General features: G+C 40.0%; 5 protein-coding genes across 7 annotated transcripts; 3 read left to right on the top strand and 2 right to left on the bottom strand.

The window, feature by feature from the left end:
• The first annotated feature begins 116 nt into the window (after window positions 1-116).
• LOC108021144 (ATP-binding cassette sub-family G member 1) lies at window positions 117-12,285 on the top strand. Of its 2 annotated transcripts, none has more exons than XM_017089711.4 (11): window positions 117-327; window positions 7,261-7,516; window positions 8,469-8,758; window positions 9,247-9,392; window positions 9,488-9,726; window positions 10,416-10,726; window positions 10,791-10,959; window positions 11,016-11,116; window positions 11,330-11,485; window positions 11,548-11,756; window positions 11,822-12,285. In XM_017089711.4, the coding sequence occupies exons 2-11, from the start codon at window positions 7,426-7,428 to the stop codon at window positions 11,958-11,960; spliced, it is 1,851 nt and encodes a 616-aa protein (XP_016945200.2). In that variant the 5' UTR covers window positions 117-327; window positions 7,261-7,425; the 3' UTR covers window positions 11,961-12,285. The 2 variants fall into 2 exon arrangements, with proteins under 2 accessions (XP_016945200.2, XP_070851232.1); XM_070995131.1 differs by lacking the exon at window positions 117-327 and adding an exon at window positions 418-434.
• Window positions 12,286-12,758: 473 nt separating this feature from the next.
• On the top strand, window positions 12,759-16,828 carry Hrs (Hepatocyte growth factor regulated tyrosine kinase substrate). Of its 2 annotated transcripts, XM_017083250.4 has the most exons (5): window positions 12,759-12,920; window positions 13,104-13,188; window positions 13,244-13,508; window positions 14,224-14,598; window positions 15,048-16,828. In XM_017083250.4, the coding sequence occupies exons 1-5, from the start codon at window positions 12,890-12,892 to the stop codon at window positions 16,542-16,544; spliced, it is 2,253 nt and encodes a 750-aa protein (XP_016938739.3). In that variant the 5' UTR covers window positions 12,759-12,889; the 3' UTR covers window positions 16,545-16,828. The 2 variants fall into 2 exon arrangements, with proteins under 2 accessions (XP_016938739.3, XP_016938748.3); XM_017083259.4 differs by lacking the exons at window positions 12,759-12,920; window positions 13,104-13,188; window positions 13,244-13,508 and adding an exon at window positions 14,115-14,171.
• Window positions 16,829-16,910: 82 nt separating this feature from the next.
• LOC108016583 (phosphoglycerate kinase) lies at window positions 16,911-18,578 on the bottom strand. The gene is made up of 3 exons (XM_017083271.4): window positions 18,340-18,578; window positions 18,183-18,291; window positions 16,911-18,037 (listed from the first exon to the last, which is right to left on the bottom strand). Exons 1-3 carry the CDS (start codon window positions 18,543-18,545, stop codon window positions 16,958-16,960), a joined length of 1,395 nt encoding a protein of 464 aa, XP_016938760.3. The 5' UTR covers window positions 18,546-18,578; the 3' UTR covers window positions 16,911-16,957.
• Window positions 18,579-18,796: 218 nt separating this feature from the next.
• Window positions 18,797-20,796, top strand: Cwc25 (CWC25 spliceosome associated protein homolog). Its single transcript, XM_017083228.4, has 3 exons — window positions 18,797-18,939; window positions 18,996-19,218; window positions 19,277-20,796. Exons 1-3 carry the CDS (start codon window positions 18,922-18,924, stop codon window positions 20,686-20,688), a joined length of 1,653 nt encoding a protein of 550 aa, XP_016938717.3. The 5' UTR covers window positions 18,797-18,921; the 3' UTR covers window positions 20,689-20,796.
• Pgk (phosphoglycerate kinase) lies at window positions 20,686-22,350 on the bottom strand. The gene is made up of 3 exons (XM_017083238.4): window positions 22,134-22,350; window positions 21,121-22,065; window positions 20,686-21,055 (listed from the first exon to the last, which is right to left on the bottom strand). The coding sequence occupies exons 1-3, from the start codon at window positions 22,193-22,195 to the stop codon at window positions 20,815-20,817; spliced, it is 1,248 nt and encodes a 415-aa protein (XP_016938727.2). The 5' UTR covers window positions 22,196-22,350; the 3' UTR covers window positions 20,686-20,814.
• Between the last annotated feature and the right edge of the window lie 1,796 nt (window positions 22,351-24,146).

Here is a 24,146-nt window from a genome sequence, read left to right as displayed (position 1 = left end):
CCATCCAAATGTCGTATATCTACGCTGGGGCCGGTGAATCGCTTAAAAAAATAAACTATTCGAGCGGCCCGCGTTGTACTTAGCCAGTCGCTGTCTGAAAGTCGCCTCAGTCTCGCGTCGCAATTCGAGCGATTCGGAAGCGTTTTGCCCACGTCCGAGCAAAGAAAAGATATATATTCTTGCACATACATATACCTCTATAGTATATCGTTCGGTTCTTCTACGCGCGTGTTACAAATCAAAAGTTTTGCATATTCCCAGAAATTATAAATATAAATCTTAAGTTTTTTTCTCGCCGCAACAATTAAATTCCATCTGTGTTTTTTGGTGTGTGAGAAAGTATACAATGAAAAGCATTAAATTGAAATAACAGAGAATATAATTTTTGTGATCGCAAGATTTGATCTTTTCGGCATAATCAAGTGCAATTTTGTGTGAGTCAGCAAAAAATAAAGAAATAAAAGATTTATAAAAACAACACGCGAATCGAATCGAAAACCTGGTATCCATCTATTCAAATTTATGCCACAAAAGTCGAAATCGTCAATGCAAACCCTATTGAACTTTGATGGTGGGGAATTGCTTTAATTTCCAGCTGTGTTCTATTTCCCATTCTATTTAATTTTTGGCACGTTCCCCGGTTCTCAGTGCTCCGCTTTTGGGGGCCTTCGCCTCCGTTTTCTGGGTCTTATTCTTATTGTAATGAAATCATATAGAAAATAGAGCGCAGACACACATCAACAAATGAGGCATAACAATTTATACTCGTTTCCCGATTCTTTGTAGATCAAAGTTCACATGGAGTGTGAAATGTGTGTATTTCGGTATGCAAACGTGGGGCCTGGGATGGGAAAAATTTCGAATAGAAATCTTTTACCGTCAGGGAATCCATCTCGGCTACGTAATACTATTAATCACCCCATCAGGAATAAGTATACGACCCGGTGGCCGCCCGTTTTAACAACGGTTAAATGTTTGGTCTTGTCGGGCGGGCGTCTTGATCAAATAAACTGGAGTATTTATTTGCATTTTATTAGTCAGCGATTATGCCCTGCCAAATTGTGATGATGATGATATCACCCGTCACCAGAGCGAACGGACATGGCCAGAACCGAATGGTTCCCAATGCCAAGATAGCCCCACCCTCGCGGTCACCACGATGCCATTGTCACCGCCGCAGAATGTGGGGCAGCAGGCTCCATTTGGCGGTCGGGTGGTTTGGGTGGTGTTTTGTGGGTGGTGTGGAAAAGTACAATTTGTAATGCAATACCCACCGCTTTGCATGGGGCTTCAAGTTCGCGCCCCAATCTAAACACAAGTGCAAACAAAGTCAGTCATTTCACATGCAGGGAAAGAAATGTCAACAAAAATTGGTCCTTATTAGGGGCAGATTTGGGCTTTAAGTAAATAATAAAAAGTTCCTTGTAAATGCAAAAAAATAGAAAAAATATCATATGTATAAAATGGGTTGTGTGGGGGTATTTCAATTACTACTGGTTTTTAGTAAAGAGACCATTTTTAAAGCCATTAAAAAATCAAAATTAGTTTTTCTAATCAAGATAATATAAAAATGCTTTTAATGATAATTACATTAAACATTACTTCAACGAAAAATGTTAAATTGATATTGAAAATTGTAATTTCCATTCACTGCTTTCGTTAATAACTACAATAACGTAGCAGTTTCACCATTGAAAAATTTAAAATTGGTTTAGGAAAATGTAATTTTTAATATCAAATTTTGAATTGATTGAATCAGCAAAATGTATCCACATTTCTCTTGAATATATTTTTTAAATACGAAAATAATATTCCATTGCAAAATTAATTCTATTTTGTAATTACAACAATTTCTGTAGGAGCAAACTAAATAAAAAGAAAAAGGGGCCGATTCCTCCCTGTACCTTAAGTTTTCAACTTTTGGCAACTACAATAAATAAAAAGAAAAAAGGGAGGATTCTACCTTAAATTAAAATTTTTAAATTTCCGTAAAACCCGATTTTATTCACATATTTTCTCTCAGTGCACATGACACATAGAGCATTCATTTGTGTTTGCGACAGGGGGCGTTCGGGTGCGGCTGTGCAAAAGGCTGACCCTCCTTATCATCTATTAGGGCATACAAACGACTTATCGGTTCCATAACAACTGCACCAAGGAAATGAAAAGCCCACTGAATTTAAAACGATCCAATTCGATTCGATCCAAGCTGTAGTTTCCAGGCCGGTCGGCCTTGAACACGTATTCCTCTAATCAGTGGTTTAGATGATCACAAGCCAGCAATGTAGCCCAAAGCATAATTTGATTTCGACTAACCTTGTCGCCACTTTATTCGTTATATCTCTTGGCTATATGATCGAAAATGGTATTGTATGGGTGAGAGAATGTGCCCCAAGTGGTTCGGTATCTTCGGCTGGGCGACAGGAGAATTCTATTTGTGGATTATAAAAGCATGAATGAGCGTCACTTTAGAGTCTCGCAGTTTGATTTGTCTCTTGTCGAGCATTGTGTGGAATATCTCGCCGTTATCTCTTCTAGGGAATAAAAGTCTGTTTTTTCCGAAAGACTTATCTATGTGGGGCAGTTGAGTTTTTTGCGCGTTCCCTTCGTAGAAGTCTAGACGATAGAGCAAGTTATCATCTCAAATTAAGGTTCAGTTTTAATCAACGCTGATTCTATAAATGTTCTAACACGTGCTGGAATCTACTGCAATTAAAAACAATCTTTATGATCTAAGTGCTTTCACTAGCATGTTTATCTAATCTTAGAAGATCTAGTATGAGGAAGTCATTAGATAACCTGTAAATTTGCATCCTAACGGTTCTGCACCGATTTACTCATTAAAAAAGCCATAAGAAGTGAAATTATGGCAGTTACTAACAACAATGTTGCTACAAGAAAGTGTGGTTTTTTTTATCAAATCTAAAATTAAAAGAAAGGCCGGAAAAGATTGACGCAAGCCATTTACCAAAGACCTTGTTAAAGTTGTAAAACTACCGAGTTCAAGTAGCTCAACAAAATTGCCACCGATTGCATTATTATTGCAACAGGGTTCATTGTCCAATACATCGGAATACGTTTTGCAAGCTTTCAAAAGGTCTCACTAAAGGTATTACTAAATCCGCTGACAGAACCGATGAAAACTTGACACCTTTCCTGAAGTTTTGACAGCTGATAATTGCCCAAGTGTCGAGTGTCTTCTTAGTGTAAACTTCGTGATCGTTGAGATCGCTGCATGAATGAGCCGCTATATATTTGCATATATGGCGATTACGCAAGCGGCTAATTGAATGCAAAACCCGGCTGGTAAATCACTAAGGGTTGATAGCAGGGATAGTAGACGGTTATAGCATCAGGTTATGCGATTATTTATGTTATTTAGTTTTGAACGGACCTGAATGCCGCAATAGTACTCGGATTGCACAAGTGATCATCATCATCATCGCATACACGTGCGCCGGGTTCAGGAACTTTTTCGATCCGATCCGATGGAAAAAGTCGATTCAGTCGATTGATGGGGAATGTATTTCTCTTTCAGCACTTGCCGGTTTGTTTATACGATTTGTTTTGTTTATGCAAGACCAAGATTAGAACGTATTATTATGGCATGGCATCTGTTTTTCCTGCCACCCGGAACACAAAAGCTGGTAGGGCAGATTGGATCGCAAAATAATTGCTGGAAAACAGTTCCACTTAGTGGGAGTACTGACGAATGAGTCATTCCTTTAAGCAGATAAGAAATTCATCGTACAAATGAATTGGCAGTACGGTTTATATCTTATACATAGACTACGATACTTACTTATTATGACTGTTGAAAGATAATACACCATAGTTATATATAGGTTATCATTGGGTATTTGTCACTTAAACAATCAAACGTTGTTCAATTTTTGAATTCTAAAGAAATAACAATATTTATTACAATTAGTAATCTTTTAAGCACTTATTGAAACTCCTTTTATAATCAAAAAAGCCTATTAAATTGATTATTATTTAATTTTTAGACCTTTTCCAATAACCGAACACAATAATTTACTTAAGATAAGATAATTGCTGACTTTTTTCCGAATATCTTTAACCACTTTTTATTTCCCACTAGGGGACCTTTCCTGAGAATACTTCATTTTAAATTCAATTTAGTTCTTATATTCCCGTTAAACTTAAAACTTCCATAACCGCAGGGTAATTTCAAGAACGCTCTATAAAAACCCCTATTATACTTTACATTTTGTGTTAAACCATATAAAAATACATTATCCAGCATATGGGGAGATTCGCCCAGAATGACTCAATTCAAATGTGGAAAAGTCAAAGGCAATGTTATTACAATTTATTTTAATTGATAGCAAGTGGCATTCCAGAGTTCTGAGCACAAGTGTTTGCCTTCCCAAGACATGTCTGTATTTTCAACCTGCCGCACAGTTGTTGTTACTATTATTATTGTTATTATTATTTGTTATTGCCGCTCTGTCTGATAGTCGCCTGCATTTGTAATTTTATCGAACCTGCGGGTCAGTTGAGGCTTCAATGGCAAAGGTAGCACCGCAATTATTAATTGACATTATTTTTTCGTAGCGAATAGATAACCATGGGAGCCCCGACCAGCTGCCATATCTATATAGCTATATAGTGAGTGGTGTATCATAATGATAACCTCGTTTCTACTGTATATAAAATATTTATTTACTGCTTCCGTGCGTATTGTTTTCATCACTTTTGTTTATTCAACGAAGGTTTTGTGTGCAGCCAAGTGGCGTACAAAAATCTTGAGCCATTAAATCAACGCTCACGTAATAAAATTCTAAAGCCCCAATTTGAGACGGACTTTTGTCCATTCAAAGAAGGAATTCCATGCCGCAAAATTCGCAAAATGGGGAAAAAATTACAAAGTCAGCCGGCAATTACAGTGGTCGTTTCATAATTAGGAGCCGTCAGTTTTATAGGGTTATTTTGTTTTGGAGGTTTTCACTCAAGAAATATGAGAATTATGCAAATCTAATGTGTTTGGCCTTAATTGTTGTTGGTTTAATCTCTGCATTTTTAATAACTTCAAAAAGAAATACTTTAAAACTTTACAGCCATTAAGTATTATTAACAAAACTCATGAGGGATTTCAAGTATTGAATTTAAGTATTATCTTTCATATATTTCTCTAGAATTTATACTTAAGTATATAAGTTTAATGATATAAGGTCTTGGTTTAAACAAAAAAGAAGAAAAACTAGTGGCAATATTTTGTCATCCAATTTTTTAATATATTTTTTAAAGATCTGTTATCAACTACCAATCAATTCTTTAAAAGTTTTATAAAATTAAAAATATTATTCTTTATATTTAAGTTAAAAAGTTTAATGATATAAAGTCTTGGTTTTATAAAAAAGTAGTAAGAACTGGTCACAACATTTTCTCATATCATGTACAAATATTTTTATAAGATCTGTATCAGCTATCAATTATTTCTTTTAAGGTTCTATAAAAATATATGTATATATTGTTCATGTATTTGGGCGCCCACTGTAATTGCCCAGCTCCTTCTCTCTTACACCTTTTACAACTCTATTCAGTTTTACTTTTTCTGAAGTTGTCGCCAAACGAGTTTTTGTTCTAAGAACTGACCGGCGCAACGTTCTCTTTTTACCATTTTTCACAGTTCTTGTTCTTTGATGTAATTTTGTAATTTTCTGTTTCGTAATTTTCGTTTGCTACTATTTGGCGGTGTTGAAATCGCAATTATAAAGCTCACGATCTTGAACCACTATTTTCTGGTTGCGGTAAATTTGATCACCTAGTTTACAAAAATTGGGCATATCTATTTTACTGATTCACTGAGTCATCTAAGACAAAAGGGAAATTAGTATTGGAAGTGAGAATATTCCCTAGAAAATATGCATTATTCCAACTTTACACCATTTGCATACTAATAATTAAGCCGTTCCTAAAACTTACTCGTAGGGCAAGTTTTATTCAGCAAATTTCCCGAGATCATTACAAGCTGTAATGGGTATATTATTAAAGAAACCGAAAGTCACGTAGGGGGTGTTTTCCCTAGAATTAAACTACGTGTTCCATGACTAATTGAATAATTTGCGGAAGTTCTTTGAAAGTGGCAAATAAATAAGTGCGAGCTGTACATTTTAAATGAAATCTGGAAAGTTCGCTTTGAGGTGGGAGCGTTTTTATGACACATTCTTGTGGTTGTGTAAAAAAAGATGTTAAAAATCTATGGAGGAAAAAACTTAATGGGGTTTTTAAAACTGATTTGGATATTTCTAGATATTTGGATTATGTAAAGTTTCATCATAAAAATCTAAAAGCTTATAAAAATATTTTAAGATCAAAACGTCTGATTGTAGGTGATTTGGAATTCTACCAAATTTTGCCACACTTTCCGCACGTTTTGTTTACAACTGGAATTTAACAAATCATAAGAATGGTATTTCGCACATAAATTTTTACTGAATTTTTTGTTTACACATATTGGTTAGATGTTCTGGTTTTCGGCAAGGCCGTTTGTTGCTATATAGTTTTTATTATCATAATTGTTGTTATATGTGTACGCAGGTGTGAGTGATTTGTTGATTGCGCTTGAGTCATAAATCGAAATAACAATTTGTCTGTTATTCTTGGGGGACCAAAAATCAAAATCAAAACGAGTAAAAGGTGACTTAAACTTGAAATTTAACGCCACTTTGCCGGCGCGTTTTGCATTGTCGAGTTGTGTATTTGATATGCGAATGTGCTTAGCTCTGCCTGATTATAATTTTTATATAAATTGGTTTTTTTCTGCTTTGTTTTAGTATTTTGCTTTTTTAGCTGCAGCGTCGACGTCGGCAGCGACGAAGGCAGAGACCCCATCGTTTTTAGTCGGCGACGAGTTCTTCCGCAGTTATCAGCTGTCTGCCAACGGGGGCGCATGCGCAGAGCGGACAATTTATTAAAAAAGGGTTTCCTCTCTTAGTTTTTCTTGAAGAAAATTAAAAAACGGATAATCTTAATTAAAAATAAAAAACATTAAGAAATAAAACAAGTAACGGTTCGACGGTTTTCGTATTCGGTTTCGACAGTTGACGAACTTTGAGGTCAAGCCGGTTCAAGACGCGCTCTAATTATCGCCATAAGGGCTTTTAACTTTATTACAAAAGTTAAACCGCTTGATGATATAATTTTTGATTCAGGCTACCACACAAATTGCAACTTGAAACCATTACCGAGGATGGTTTGTAATCCATTATAATAATACTGTTGTTTCACACACAGGCCATTTCGAAAACAATTTAAAAGTGCTCTCCTACGAATTTGATATGTGTAAATAATGTGCAAAGCAAACGGAAAGCAAAGCTAATAAATTTCAATAAGAGTTCAAAATAAATCAGCAAGAACGTTTTGTAAACACTACGGGAATATAACGAGTACACACACATAATGGATAGCAGCAAATTGTTGAAGAATGTCTATGGCATCGACATTCACTTCGAAGATCTCCTCTACCAGGTCAATGTACCCAAAAAGCAAGGTAAGATATCTCTAAAAAAATATGTTCTAATTATCAGTCGGATAATAGTAAATTGAGAAAGTCTGATTTCCACTTATGAAAGTTTTTTCTTAACTTTAAGATGTTTTTTATTAGAAATCCATCCCTAAATTGCAATTTCTAATCAAAGAAAAAAATATTCCTAGAAAATTAAAAGAAAATATTAACTGTAACCTATATATTTAATCAATATAAACTGTAGTGTTGTTTTTTCCTAGTGATTCGCATTAGTTTAAAGTGCAAATAGACTATCTCTATTAGCACTGAAAGTGTGACGGAAGAAAAGATCCCGGACCACAGGTGCTATTCCTGATAATCCAGAGTCAATAGAGCAGACAGTTATCGCTAATGGAACACATTTAAAGATTGCGCATGAGTCTTAAGTGGGACAAGTACTAATTTATTTCGGATTGACCCATCCAAAATGTATACTGCTTCTGCTTTATGATATGTGCACATTTAATGAGGGTTTTCATTTAAAAGCTAGCTTTATTTTTCATGGCTCCTAACCTGTTAACCTTATTGTATGCCTTTTAATTGCTCCGCATGTGTGAAATATATGGGAGAAGGTTGGCAAATTCGTTGGGGGTTCAGTATATCGCAGCCTGAACATGAAATGAACCTAGGATCATAAAGGTTGTGACACAACCTTACAAAAACAATCAACCGCCATTGAAATATAATAAAAACTTGAACTACCTATATTAACTAACTATATTGATTACTTTCCCAATTTATAGTAAGGTTAAAACAATGTTCGAGCCATTTTTATTGTTTAGGTGTCTATTATTAGAATTTTGAAAATACCGAACGTTATTTTTTAGATATTATTTAACAGAATAAATTTATTTAATTTATTTTTTTATAATATATAAAGAGTAATAAGTTGGACGTTATTTAATTAAGAAACTTTTCTATTTTTTTATATTCACAGAAAAGAAATCGGTGCTGAAGGGCATTACAGGAACCTTCAAGTCGGGCGAATTGACCGCCATTATGGGTCCCTCGGGAGCCGGTAAATCTAGTCTAATGAACATCCTCACCGGTCTGACTAAAACTGGTGTCAGCGGGAAGATAGAAATCGGAAAGGCACGCAAATTATGCGGTTACATTATGCAGGATGATCACTTCTTTCCCTACTTCACCGTGGAGGAGACCATGTTGATGGCGGCAACACTTAAAATCTCCAACAACTGCGTCAGCCTGAAGGAAAAGCGAACTCTGGTAAGAGAACAGGGAATATACTGAAAGAAACTTGAATTTTAAATTTAAAAAAAAATTAAATATTTTAATTTCCTGAAAAAATAACCCAAAACATAATGTAAGTCTGTGTATAAAATGGTTTTTTAAAAGGACCTATAAGGTTTTTAAGTTGGTTCTCTAATTTTAAAAAAAAATTTATGTTTCTATGATAATAATTTTAATATTATTAATATTTACAACCAAAATAAAACTTTTTTAATATTAAAAACTAAAAATAAAGTTTCTTTGATAACATATCTCATAAACAAACTAGTTGTTTTTAGTAAATTTTTTTGCAATCATTAAAATTATTTATAAAAATTTTCTATACAACGACTTTTTTCTTTCAAAATCATTTTCTATACATTTTTTTTCTTTTAAATTTTGTTCAACAAGAACTAAAGTATAGAAGATTTATTTTTTCGAGTGTCCAATCTAGGGAAAAATATTAATTGACGTGTGATTTACAGATCGACTACTTGCTGAATTCGCTTAAGCTGACGAAGGCGCGACAGACGAAGTGCTCCAACCTGAGTGGCGGCCAGAAGAAGCGTCTGTCCATCGCCCTGGAGCTGATAGACAATCCAGCGGTGTTATTTTTAGACGAGCCCACAACGTGAGTGAGGGGTCCATTGTCCTCGAAACCTGTTCCAGATTGACACATTCCGACCTTGAACCGAACCTGATGATCTTTCTCTTGATCTCCCATAGCGGATTGGACAGCTCCTCCTCCTTCGACACCATCCAACTGCTGCGCGGTCTGGCTAATGAGGGTCGGACCATTGTGTGCACGATCCACCAACCGTCGACCAACATCTACAATCTGTTCAACCTGGTCTACGTCCTGAGCGCGGGTCGATGCACCTACCAGGGCACGCCCCAGAACACGGTCATGTTTCTCAGCAGCGTGAGCCTGGAGTGCCCGCCCTACCACAATCCCGCCGACTTCCGTGAGTGATTCGGTTGCCCCTACTGGGTGCCTTTCCCTTTTAACCATGATTACTCACTTAAAGCACCAGTTAATTGGCATTTATTGTCGCACCTGCCAAAATCACTATATTGCCCTTTAACAGATTCCATGAAGGGAGTTTATTACCATTAGCTATAAAACATTTTTGATTTTGGTGGGTTTTTTTTTCACTCTACGAGAACTCTTTGTATACCTTTTCTACTAAAGTAACATTATTTAAGCTTTTAGAATTTGGTATTTTTCAAAAATAAATATATATTATACATTTTTAATAGTAAATATTCAAATGCTTTTATTCTTAAATATTTTTTTCAAAATCTTTCGGCATAGAACTTTTAAATACCATTCAAAAATGTATTTTCTTTCAAACAGGTCTAATAAAATTCACAAAAACATTTTTTTTTTATATATTATTTTTAATACCTTTCTTAAAAATAGGTCAATTATAATATTTCCTTGAATATAAAATATAAACAGCCAATTAATTACCATACCATAATACATCCATTCCTAACTATTTCATTACCTTTCTTTAATGATTTCTAAAATTATTTCCTTAAATTTCCAATTAATCACCATATCATAATATACCCTTATTCAAAAATCGATCTTTTTATAAATGACGAAAAAAAGAGTGAGGCGTGTCATTAAAGGTGTTAATTATTTCAGTGCTGGAATGCGCGAATGGGGATTACGGAGATCAGACGGAGAATCTGGCGGAAGCCGCCAAGGACAACCGGTGGCGATACGATCAGCAACTGATGCAGGGAGAGACTGCCGAACCGCCCAGCGAAACACAGGTGGCCAAGTTCAACGAATCTCAATCAGCACCTGGGCAGGTTCAGGTGCAGGTCCAGAAGATCGAAATCCAAAACATGGAGTCATCGAAGGATCTGACCAAGCACACTTATCCGCCCACGGAAACGGCGCGACTATGGCTGCTCATCGGTCGTTGTCATCTGCAGTTCTTCAGGGATTGGGTGAGTTTATAGATCTCTTTTTAAAGATATATGATTTAATTAAGTACTTAAATCCCTTACTTAGACTCTTACCTATCTGAAGCTTGGTATTCACATACTCTGCTCTATATTGATTGGCTTGTTCTTCGGCGACTCGGGCAGCAATGCCACTAAACAAATATCCAATGTCGGCATGATCATGATCCACTGCGTTTATCTTTGGTACACCACCATTATGCCGGGCATTCTGAGATGTAAGTAAAGATAAGAGTTTATTTTTTAATGGCTTATTAAAAATATTTTCTCACAGATCCCGCCGAAATAGAAATCATCAGAAAGGAGACCTTCAATAACTGGTACAAACTGCGAACTTATTACCTTGCCACCATCATAACATCAACTCCAGTTCATGTAAGTGTATTACATAAGGAATACATAAAAATATAGATTCAAGTGATACATTTATTATGTTCTGATAGTAAAAATATTAATGACATTTTTTATCACTTTCACTCACTTTTTTCTACTCATGATATTAGAGATATATTCATGTTGATAAGAAAATTTGACTGATATAAGATTAGATAAAAATAATTAGTTACCTTTACCTTATCTTTTTTTTAGATAATTTTCTCGACAGTGTATATAACGATAGGATATCTGATGACGGATCAACCCGTGGAAATGGATCGATTTGTTAAATATCTTCTAAGTGCAGTAGTGGTGACCATTTGTGCGGATGGCTTAGGCGTTTTCCTGGGCACCGTGCTGAACCCAGTGGTAAATAAATAATTCTTTAAATAAATTGTATTATCCTATATTAATATCATCATCGTTTTCAGAATGGAACTTTTGTAGGCGCCGTTTCGACATCTTGTATGCTGATGTTCTCCGGCTTTCTCATCCTGCTGAACCACATTCCAGCTGCCATGAGGTTTATGGCCTATATATCACCTCTGCGATATGCCTTGGAGAATATGGTAATCTCGCTATATGGCAACCAGCGGGGACAGTTGATCTGTCCGCCCACGGAGTTCTATTGCCACTTCAAGTAAGTAAAAACGTTAAGCAATATTTTTTTTAAATATATTAAAAATTATTTTTTAATAATTTCAGAAACGCTGTCACTGTTCTGCGACAGTTCGGGATGGAGGGTGGCGATTTTGGCCACAACATCATCATGATCCTGATCCAAATAGCGATCTTCAAGGTTTTGGCCTACTTTACGCTGAAACACAAGATCAAGACGAACTGAATGGGGCTATTGTGTGTGTTTGCTTTTAGTATTCGGCTTAATTTGAATCGAATGTGATTTTATGTTACTTATATCGCTTAGTTGCAAGTAAACCCAACTTTTTATATATCGGCGTGTGATACTTTAAAGAAATGCAACGGACCATTGCAATATGCCAATGCCAATTGTTGCGGCAACCTCTAAGCATAGCGAATCATAGTTTTTATACTGTTTATGTATGGATAAACTAACATTTATATATTGTATGTGTAATTATTGTCTAGTTAACCTATTTTGTAAGAGAGACCTATATGAACAAACGAAATAAAAAAGAAGTTTAAGTAGATGGCTTGCTGTTTTTAATTGGAAAAAAAACTATAAATAAATGAACAGGTGGAAAGCTTATGAAAAACAACAGCGACTGTTTTGGGTATAGTTGGATTTTTAAATACATTTTTTCGGAAGAATTAACTTGCTGTTTTTAATTGGGAACTTAAAAATATTAATAGCCGAAAAGCTAATTAAAAACATATGTTGTTTCTGAATACATTTTTTTCATTTGTTGCAAATTTGCACCAGAATATATTTGTAATGCAATTTCAGAGCTATAAATTGATAAATTTAAAATGAATAAAAGAACAGTTTTTAATTTAGTTAAAAATGTTTAAGAACAATATTTAATCTTTTTGAAAAACCGTTATTTAATTGAAAACTTAACTTCTTAAACTTGACGCGTTAGTCATTTGCAGTTACTCATATTTTCGTTGCTAGCGCTCGCACGGCCGTCTGTCAATATTGCAAAAGTATTCTTATTCCATCGCAGTGGCAACCTTGGCGTTTTCGCAGAAAATTTCATTGCACTTGCAAAACAATAATAAAAAACTTGCTTAATTTAAGTCCAATTAAAGAAGAAATACAACGACAAGAAGCAGCAAAACAGCACATTAAACATGTTTCGATCACATTTTGACAAAAACTTAGGTAAGTAAGCCGGAAAACAAGGAGAATAAGCCTAATGATTGGCCAGTAAAAGTGACTCATCGAAAAACCAAAGACAACAAAAAAAACTTTCAAGAAGTAACAATAAAAAGGCAATTGAACTCTCCAATCAAAGATTATGATAAATGCACAAAGATCGACTAATTACGCACTTACCATTTCCAGAAAATGCCACGAGTCACTTGCGTTTGGAGCCCGACTGGCCCTCCATCCTCCTCATTTGCGATGAAATCAATCAGAAAGATGTCACGTAAGTTTTTGGGCTTACTAATAGTTATAGCTAATTAACAATATATATTTTGCAGTCCCAAGAATGCCTTTGCCGCCATCAAGAAGAAGATGAACTCCCCCAACCCCCACTCATCCTGCTATTCCCTTCTGGTCCTCGAGAGCATCGTCAAGAACTGCGGAGCACCCGTTCACGAAGAGGTCTTCACTAAGGAGAACTGCGAGATGTTCAGCAGCTTCCTGGAGTCCACGCCCCACGAGAATGTCCGCCAGAAGATGCTTGAACTGGTCCAGACCTGGGCCAATGCCTTCCGCTCATCGGACAAGTACCAGGCCATCAAGGTAGGATCGTGTGTTCTTTGAAGAGGGATTCCCCATGAATTGGTTGTTCCCTAGAAAGGGATTTCCCCTGAAAATCAACAATCATCAGGTGAACAGCCAAATGTCAGCTTTAAGATAGATAAGAGATGTCTAAGATTCAGTATTTTTTTTTTAAATGCTTGTCTTCAGCTTAAATTACATTTTTAAGAATTTGCTAAGATTTTTTTCCATTAGTATTTGGTCATTCTCATAGATTCCTATTTAAGGGACCAAAATCTTAGGTATCTGTGTAAATGAAAAAATTTTCTAATACTGTGTAACAAAAACGTCAAGAAGTCAAAAGATCTATAAATTTAAAATATAGGTATGTGTAACTTGCTTATATCAATCATAGGATAGTTCCTTTTAACTTTGAATAATGACCATCATCATTGACAGTCTTATCTAATCATTACAAATCATTTTAACAATTTTGAGATACTTCTAAAGGTTCTTTTTTCAAAGTTACATATTTATTTTGTCTAAAAAAAGGAACCCCTAGTACAAAAATCCGGCCCTGTCTCTATTACCCTTAATCTAATTAGTAGAAACAACTGTTTGATGTGAACAAAGAGCCAGTGAAAACTCATCAGTTGAGTCGAAATGAGCTCCGAGGAAGAACTAAGCTTAGAGGAGGAATCCCTAGTACACTTACTCACATATGGTGGCTTACTATTAATATTATCATCCTTTGCAGGACACCATGACCATCCTGAAGGCCAAGGGACACACCTTTCCCGAGCTCCGGGAGGCGGATGCCATGTTCACGGCGGACACGGCGCCCAACTGGGCCGATGGCAGGGTGTGCCATCGCTGTCGCGTGGAGTTCACCTTCACCAACCGGAAGCACCACTGCCGGAACTGCGGCCAGGTCTTCTGTGGCCAGTGCACTGCCAAGCAGTGTCCGCTGCCAAAGTACGGAATCGAGAAGGAGGTGAGGGTCTGCGACGGCTGCTTCGCTGCCCTCCAGCGTCCGACGAGCGGAGGAGGTAGCGCAAAGTCTGGAGCACGACCGGCGGACAGCGAGCTCCCGGCGGAGTATCTGAACAGCACTTTGGCTCAGCAAGTGCAGGTGAGTCACGCATTTGTACTTATCAAGTCAAAACAGATTAAAAAACAATAACTCATGCTTTTAAAAGTAGCCAATTATAACTTTCCTACCGGTCATACTTAGTCTTGTTTTAAACGTTTAGATGGTTGGTTTTCTTTGTGAAAAATTTAATTTATTTTTGTTTATAATAGAAGCATACATTTTTATTGATAAGTTGTAGAAACAAAATTTCTAGTTTCTTAAAGTAAGCAATGAGATGTGTTTGATTTTGTTCAGTTTGATTTGAAACGTTTAGATTGTTAGTTGTGTTTATGAAAAATATCATTAAAAATATCATTTATTACCTAGATAATGGTAAATTAAAAACATTGAATTTTTATTTTAAAAACTTTTGTATATATTAACTAGAATTGATGTGATATTTATTAAGTTATTATCATCCAATTAATACCAAACTTTTTACTATCCAGACACCAGCCCGGAAGACCGAGCAGGAACTTAAGGAAGAGGAGGAACTGCAGCTGGCCCTGGCCCTCAGTCAATCGGAGGCGGAGCAGCAGAAGCCCAAGCAGCAAGCCCAGCCAGCCGCTGCCTATCGCATGCAGCAGAGGTCTCCCAGTCCGGAGGCGCCGCCCGAGCCCAAGGAGTACCACCAGCCGCAGCCAGAGGAAGCGACCAATCCGGAGCTGGCCAAGTACTTGAACCGCAGCTACTGGGAGCAGCGCAAGATCAGCGAATCCTCCTCGATGGCAAGTCCCTCGGCGCCGAGTCCCATGCCACCAACACCGCAGCCCCAGCAGATTATGCCTTTGCAGGTTAAGAGCGCCGATGAGGTGCAGATCGATGAGTTTGCCGCCAACATGCGCACCCAGGTGGAGATCTTTGTGAACCGCATGAAGTCCAACTCGAGTCGTGGTCGCAGCATCTCCAACGATTCCTCGGTGCAGACCCTCTTTATGACCCTGACTTCACTGCACTCCCAGCAGTTGTCCTACATCAAGGAAATGGATGACAAGCGCATGTGGTACGAGCAGCTGCAAGACAAGCTCACCCAGATCAAGGACTCGAGGGCTGCGTTGGATCAACTGCGACAGGAGCATGTGGAGAAGCTGCGCAGGATCGCCGAGGAGCAGGAGCGTCAACGCCAGATGCAAATGGCCCAGAAGCTGGATATAATGCGCAAGAAGAAGCAGGAGTACCTGCAATACCAACGGCAGTTGGCACTGCAGCGCATCCAGGAGCAGGAGCGCGAGATGCAATTGCGTCAGGAGCAGCAAAAGGCGCAGTATTTGATGGGTCAGTCGGCCCCACCGTTTCCCTACATGCCACCGTCAGCGGTGCCGCAACATGGATCGCCCTCGCACCAGCTTAACAGTGTTTACAATCCATATGCTGCCGGAGTGCCGGGCTACTTGCCGCAAGCACCTGCCCCGGCTCCCAACGGTCATGGTCAGTTCCAGGCCATTCCGCCGGGAATGTACAATCCTTCAATGCAACAACCGATGCCTCCGAATCTTCAGCAGCCCGGTGGGTTAATGCAGCAACCGGCGCCGCCAGGAAATGCCCAGATGATGCCGCCCATGCCCGAAAATCAGTTCGCCAACAATCCAGCAATCCTACAGCAGCCGCAAGCTCCACAGGCACAACAGCATCCCAATCCTCAGATACCATTTCAACAGCAGCCTCAGCAAATCCCAGTTCAACAGCCACAGCAAATTCCCGGTCAACAGCCACAGCAAATCCCCGTACAGCAGCCCCAACCACAACTGGCTCACGTAATGCACCAGCAGCATCAGCCCTTGCCCAACCAGGCGCCTCCAGCTCCACAGGCACCTCCAGTCACTGAAATCACCAATAATCAAGTCCAGGCGGTGGCTGCTGCACCTGCTCCGCCGCAAAATGAACCTGGACCCGCGCCCGTTAAGGCTGAAGAGCCAGCCACAGCGGAACTTATTAGTTTCGATTAATCCAAACAATGTTATTCCATTTGTATTACCCTTCAGAGCTGGGCCCAAACAGTTCTCGTATGGTCGTTATGCCAAAAATGTATGTTTTGTTAAGTTGATTGCGGTTATTAGTTACTATTTCGAAAGATTTCGCTACGAGAAACAAGCTAAATTTTAAGTTTAGAAGAAATGGAGGTAAAAAGACAGAAAATTCCATACGAGATCTGTTTAGAACGACGCCCGCTCTTTTATCACGTTTTAACCAACTAATGTTATTCGAAAATAAAACCTAACTTTGTATTTTGCGAGGCTCTGTTATTATTCATTGAACAACATGTTTAAAAATTAATTCCGAATATGTATTTTTAAATCGTTAGTATATTTTCAATCGAACTGTGTAAACTAAGGAGAATAAGGATTGTAATGATTTGTTTTCAGGCATCTGAGAGAGCAGCAACTCCTGGCAGGACCTTTCCCTCCAGCAGCTCCAACGAAGCTCCACCTCCGGTGGACACATGTGAGACCTTGTCTGCTCCACCGAACTTCATGCAAGCCGTGGCCGTATCTCCTCCGCCCACAATTGTGGTGGCTCCCCGCTTTGTGGCTCCAATGACCGCCTCCAACATGGACTGGGTACCCTGCGAGAAGAGCTCGTTTTCAAACAGACCCGGCGGTCCGTTCCACACGATTGTCTTGGACGCACAAATGGCGCCTGAAAACACCGCACTGGATAACTCGCCATGATCCAGACCCATCATATCTTTTGGTATACCTTGTTGGCCATCAACACGATCGATTTTATCTGGTTTCTTGTCGATCTTGTTGGCAATAACGAAATCCACCGGAAATATTATATTCACATTCTTCTCCTTTGCCTTGCAGACTATGTCATTTACCATCTTGGCTCCTTTCTCGTCGAAGAGGGATTTTCCAATCTCCATGTTGTTGAGGACTTTTAGAAATGTAAAGGCCATGCCACCGGATATGATCATAACGGATACGCTATTCAAGAGATTGGTGATCAGGGGAATTTTATCAGCTATCTTGGCTCCACCCAAAATGGCCAAAAAAGGCGTCGCCGGATTATGAAGAACCTTGGCAAAATATTCCAGTTCCTTGTCCAAGAGGAAACCAGCAGCACGCACCTTGTAACCATCGCCCATCATGGAACTATGAGGTCGATGGGCTGTTCCGAAGGCATCGTTCACATAGATCTCGCCCAGCTGCGCCAACTTGGCACGGAACTCCTTGACCTTCTGGGGATCGGCCTTGACCTTTTTTTTGTTCTCTTCCTTGCTGCTTCCTGTCTCCTCGGCGTAGAAGCGCAGGTTTTCCAGCAGCAGGACACTACCATCGGGCGGATCCTTCAGAGCTTCTAGGGTCTGATCACCGACACAGTCGTCAAGGAAGCAAACCGGCTTTCCCAGCACCTTCTCCAGCTCCTTGGCCACCAGCTCCAGGCTGAATTTCTTGTCCTTTTTGCCATCAGGTCGTCCCAAGTGGGAGGCCAAAACCTAAAACAAGAATTACGAGAAAATGTTGTTACTAATTTTTTTTAAATAAGTATTCTATGATTGGAATACAAAAATTGTTAAACTATTTTGTGCTTATTCAATAATTTATTAGATTTGTACCTATTTAATTGACTTAAGAACTCACCAAAGATTTACACTTCTTATCCAAAGCGTATTTAATACTTGGAAGAGCGGCCACAATACGTTGGTTGTTTGTTATTTTACCATCTTTCATGGGTACATTAAAGTCCACTCTGAATATAAATTATTAAATGTGTACAAATATATTTCTGGATCCTTACCTCATAAAAACTCTTTTTCCAGCCACATCGACATTTTTTAAACTTAACTTCTTTGCTTGAGCTTGCTTACCATTGCAGTTATCTTTGCTAAAATATCTTAAAAACTTAACTGCATTTGGGATTCGAATTAAATGAGCGGTATTGTTGAATGGTAAAAACTTAAGATACTTATTTTGTAAGGAAAGCATTTCAACATGCTTCAACATTTCTAAACAAAAGGTTTTTTCGCACTGTTTGTATGTTTGACCGACGAAATTTAAATAAATATTTTGACTTAAAAATGAAAAACGATTTTTGAAACAAAGCACTCATTCAAGTAAGTATTAGGCAATAAACATATTTTTTTTATAAAAAAATTAGTAAAAAATAGGTTGTCTTAATTAAAGAGTACCTTTATTTAAAAAATATTTTTAAACTAGTTAAATAACATTCCTACTTTCTGGCAACTCCGTTTTATTTATTACATCTGAACCATCTGGCAGCCTTGGCAAACATATGTTTTTGATGAGCCGAAAAGGAGGGAAAAACTGAAATTGTTTGGAATTTGTTTGTTTTGCTGTTTGAACCCAAACAAACCCCAAGATGGGTGGTGGAGATCTAGTAAGTGATAGCTTCCCAACACATTGTCCCTTAAAAACGGTCGATTTCCCCCGCAGAACCTAAAGAAATCATGGCATCCGCACACGATGAAAAATCAGGAGCGCGTTTGGAAGGCGGAGGAGCAGGCAAAGATGGAGGAGCGCAAGCTGGAAGATCTCCGCAAGGAGATCAACGAGGAGAGGGACAGGGAGGAGCTGAGGCGGCTAGGCGAAAGATCCGGAGTGCTGGGCAATAGTGGTGGAGCAGCCGGCGAAGCCAAGCTGGAATGGATGTACAAAAGTGAGTCACCCAGATGAAACTCTGATAAATCCCTTAATCTCTATATATCTCAATCCAGACAGCACGGAACTGATCAATCGCGAGGAGTACCTTCTGGGTCGCAAGATCGACAAATCCTTTGAGACCCTGCAGGCCGAGGAGCACCGCCAGGAGCAGAACACAGTCGGACTCAAGCAGTCCATCAATCATGTGGAGCACGACTGCGTGCCCTTCTCCATCCGGACATACCGCAACCTGCAGTCTACCGAACAGGTGGACATGCAGCGCAAGACCCTCGAGGATCCTCTCATGCTCATCAAGCAGCGCGAAATGGAATCCCGCCGAAAACTTCTCGAGAACCCCGTCAAACTAAAGGAAATCCACCGCATCCTAAAGACCGAACAGGATCTTAAGGCCTCCAAAGAGAAGAAGGCCAAGAAGAGCAAAAAGTCCAAGAAGTCCAAAAAGAAGAAAAATAAAAGGCGATCCAGTGATGAGAGTGACAGTGGGAGCAGCGATAGCGACGATGACTTGGACAGAAAACTGGCCCGCCAGGTCAGCAAACTCAAGGGGGACCACAGCAATGGTGAACTCAAGTTGGATAAACTGCTGGACGCCAAATATCGCACTATATCCAAGCAACTAGACTTGGCCACCAAGAAAAAGAGCAAGAAATCTAAGAGGAAAAGCAGCGACAGCAGTGATGAAAGTAGTGACGACGATCAAAAGCCTAGGCGGCAAAGATCTAGGGAACCTGAGTCCAGGAGAAGGGATAAGAGGAGTCCAGAAGATTCTAAGCAGCGGGAGAGGCGCAGAAGCATAAGCCCTCGAGATAGGACAAAGCGACAGAGCAGAAGTCCAGAGCAAAGGCACAGGCGCAGGAGTCCAGACGTGAGAAAGGAAAGGCGAAGGAGCAGGAGTCCCCAGGAGAGAAAAGAAAGGCGAAGGAGCAGAAGTCCCGAAGAGAGAAAGCAGAGACAGAGGACCAGAAGCCCAGAGGACAGAAAAGAAAGACGCCGACGCCCAGACAGCAAGGAAACCTACAAGCAGAGAGACAAACGTAGAAGTAGAAGCCCAGAGGAGCGTTCTAGATCCAAGCGCAGCCGGAGCCGAAGTTCCAAAAAAGAAGAACGACGAAGGAGTCCTGAGAGACCACCTCAACGAAGGGAAAGGGAGCGCAGTCCAGCTCCCAATCGTCCCGCCGGCAAGCCGAAGCTTAGCGAATCCGATCGAGAAGCTCGCCTGCGCGAGATGATGGACAATGCCACTTGGAGGGAAGCGGATCGCACTCAGGTGGTACGCAAGCACCGAGAAGCATACGCCCGCGAAGAGGCCCAAAACCGTGAACGAGACTTCGACAAGGAGTTCATCAACAAGGAGGTCAAGAAGGCCATAGCCAACCACAACTCCATAGGCGATCGCATCCGTGCCAATCTTAACAATATCCAGCGCACCGCCTCCTCCATGGACAGCAACTTTGCCCGCAAGTAAGATAGGTTTCCTTTATTTCATATGCATAATATGGTTCCGCAACAATTAGATTCAACTTTTAAACGTCTTGGTTTGTGCTTACAAGATAAACGATGCGATTAACATAAATATACCGTCTTTGGGGACTTAGGCGTTGCTTAGAGCAGCCACGCCCGGCAGTGTCTTGCCCTCCAGGAGCTCTAGCGAAGCGCCGCCGCCAGTGGAGACGTGCGAGACGAGTGCCTCCGTGTTCCACTTGGCGCAGCAAGAGGCAGTGTCGCCGCCGCCGATGATGGAGACGGTTCCGTTCTTGGTGGCGGCCACCACGCCGTCCATGATGGACTTGGTGCCGTTGGCGAAGTTGGGGAACTCGAACACGCCGGGTGGTCTGCAAGGGTACATATATAGATGTTATAAGGATATGCGAATATAATCCATAAGTGGGAAACCTACCCGTTCCACACGATCAGCTTGGAGCGGGCAATGGGCGCCGCGAAGAGCTCACGGGTCTTGGGACCCACATCCAGACCCATGTGTCCATCGGGAATTCCGCCCTCCACGGTGGCCTCGCTCACGGTGGCGTTCTCGGCGAACTTGTCGCCGCAGACAAAGTCCACTGGCAAATGCAGCTGAACGTTGTTCTTCTTGGCCTTCTCCACCAGATTCAGCACGATCTTGGAGCCCTCCTCATCGAACAGGGAGCCACCGATCTTCATGTTGTTGAGGACCTTCAGGAAGGTGAAGGCCATGCCGCCGCCGATGATCATCTCGTTGACCTTGTCCAGAAGGTTCTCGATAAGCTGGATCTTGTCGGCGACCTTGGCGCCACCAAGAATGGCCAGGAAGGGGTTTGGTGGCTTGTCCAGAGCCTGCGAGAAGTACTTCAGCTCCTTGTTGAGCAGCAGACCAGCGGCACGCTGCTCGAAGCCATCGCCCATCATGGAACTGTGGGCGCGATGGGCAGTGCCAAAGGCATCGTTCACATAGACATCACCCAGTTTGGCCAGGCTGGCACGGAACTCCTTGACCTTGGCGGGATCGGCCTTCACCTTACCGCCGCTGGCATCCAGTCCCTTGCCCTCCTCCTCCACGTAGAAACGGACGTTCTCCAGCAGGATGACGGATCCTGGGGCGGGATCCTTGCAGGCGGCCTCCACCTCGCTGCCGACGCAGTCGCTCAAGAAGGTCACATCCTGTCCGAGCAGGGTCTTCAGCTCAGCGGCCACGGGTGCCAAAGTGTACTTGATGTTCTTGTTGCCATCGGGACGACCCAAATGGGACATGAGCACCACCGACTTGGCCTTCTTGGACAGGGCCAACTTGACACTATCCAGGGCAGCCACAATCCTCTGGTTGCTGGTGATCTTGCCCTCCTTGATGGGCACATTGAAGTCCACTCTGTCGGTTAAGTGAAACGAAAACGAAAGTTTATGCAACTGAATTTCAAGGGAGCATTTCCCAATTACCGCATCAGCACCCGCTTGCCATTCATGTCTAGGTTCTCGATGCTCAGTTTGTTGAAGGCCATCTTGGGATTTTTCTGGATTTTATGGATACTCCTGATGTGTGTTAGCAAAGCCCGGGTCGCAATTCCACTGATTCCGCAAATCTTCTTCGTCTTCGTCCGCAACTGCTTTGCGGCAATGTCAGCGCAAGGTCATTGGTGGGCGGCTAGGGCTGCATCTCGATTCCAGGGCCGCATTTCCGTAGCAAACAGCTTTTCGCCGATTTGTCTGTATCCTGCGCAGGACACAGGTGGGATTACTAGAATTAAGGGGCCCGGAGTCCATACTGGAGTTTATTTTTATAGTAAAGTTGACTTAAAATTAGAATTGTCAAATGCAACCGTGTGTTGGCGCGCAACTAGTGCTGCCAAGCGATTGTAAAGTGTTGTAAAGCTTCCGAGGGGTTAATAACAAGAGTGTCGCAAACTGGTAAAACTAAAAACCACTCCCGATTAACAATTTTTTTAAAACAAAATATTAAATGAATTAACTAATTCATTTTTATATTTTGATTTTGTTGAAATAAAAATGTACAACGTAAATCTGTGCTGTGGAATATAAAATTTACAACCGAAGGCAACAAATTATATAATATTTATAAATTAAATACAAACAAATATAATTTTATACTTAGTACTTGTGAATCGTGACTGAATCGTGAAGTGACCTAGCGAGTACACCCACCCACTGGTAGAACGATTAACGATACAAAATATAAAGAGTGTAAAAGAAACGGCAACAAAGCTTTTTTAAAACAACAAATCAGTTCGAAGTTAAAAAAAGAAATAGTAGGGTAATCATTTTTAGAAAAATTCATGCAAAATAATTTTATTTTACTTATAGATTTAAGAAAAATGTTCTTTATTCAAAGAAAGAAAATATCGAGTAAATTTTATTTTGAGTGCCAGGCGACCCACCCTCGGATCAGCGCAGTATCAAGAACTAGAAATGTAAACAATTCTACTTTTTGAGAATTGATTCTTTTTGATTTCATTCTACATCGGCGACATTGTCCTCCATAAGAAGTACACGTGCTAGAAAGAGACGGAAAAAGCCGTAACAACGAGCTGCAGCGGAAAATGGGACCGCAAACGCAAATCGATTCAGTATTCCAATGATTTATTCAGTATTTTTTAAGGAATCTTAGGTAATTTTTGTATTTTGGGATTTCTTAAAGAAGGAAATGCATTTCCACTGCTATGGCGCCGTTCTAAGAAAATTATTGTTGGTGCAGAACCTCCCAACGGCTCGGAACCCAGCAGTTAATATCGTCTTGAAAAGAAACATTGCTATGCCTTTTTAAGGAAATTTCCATGTCCTGACTTGAAAGACCTGGCAAACAAACTACCCAAGAATCCGTTCGCCTGAAATTGCGGTTCAAATATAGCAAAATTGTTTTTCTGTCTGGTGTTACATCAGATTCTTTTTTTGATGTTTTTCTTTTGACTAAATATACTTTCTCCAAAACATTAAGGTGGTTTTTTTTGGCACGTCTTTAATCTATACCTCCTTAAGTTGCTAACTGAATTTTTCTAGAGAGAAGAAATGTTAAGGTCTTCATTATATTCATAGTTCATCAACTGGCTCATCAATAAGGCTCTTTCAGGGCGCGTTTCTTTGTATGTATATATGAAGGTGTCTTTTTTGGTGCCTTCGCAACCTTCTGATTTGGTTGTCTTTCCGGACTAATCACATCTTTCAAAGCAACAGCTGTATACAGGCTCTGGAGATTCCTCAGATTCGTTGTCAGCAACAACAGTATATTGTTAATCAGAAAATATTTAAACCCAAAAAAGTTAAATAGAGCACTTTACGAACTGCACGGCTTTTAAAAATTTAAATCGCGTTTTAGCCGGAACCTATTTTTTTTACCGCCTGTTAAGGATCAGTCTAGAACCACGATCAACGTAGACTCCCTGATGGTAGTATATGTAATATACATCCTGTGACGAGAGCGATTTTCAAAGCGAATTT

Source organism: Drosophila suzukii, chromosome 2L (genome assembly GCF_043229965.1).
Source record: "Drosophila suzukii chromosome 2L, CBGP_Dsuzu_IsoJpt1.0, whole genome shotgun sequence".
In the NCBI taxonomy this organism is placed as follows: Eukaryota; Metazoa; Arthropoda; class Insecta; order Diptera; family Drosophilidae; genus Drosophila; species Drosophila suzukii.
This window is presented reverse-complemented; position numbering and strand designations above follow the sequence as displayed.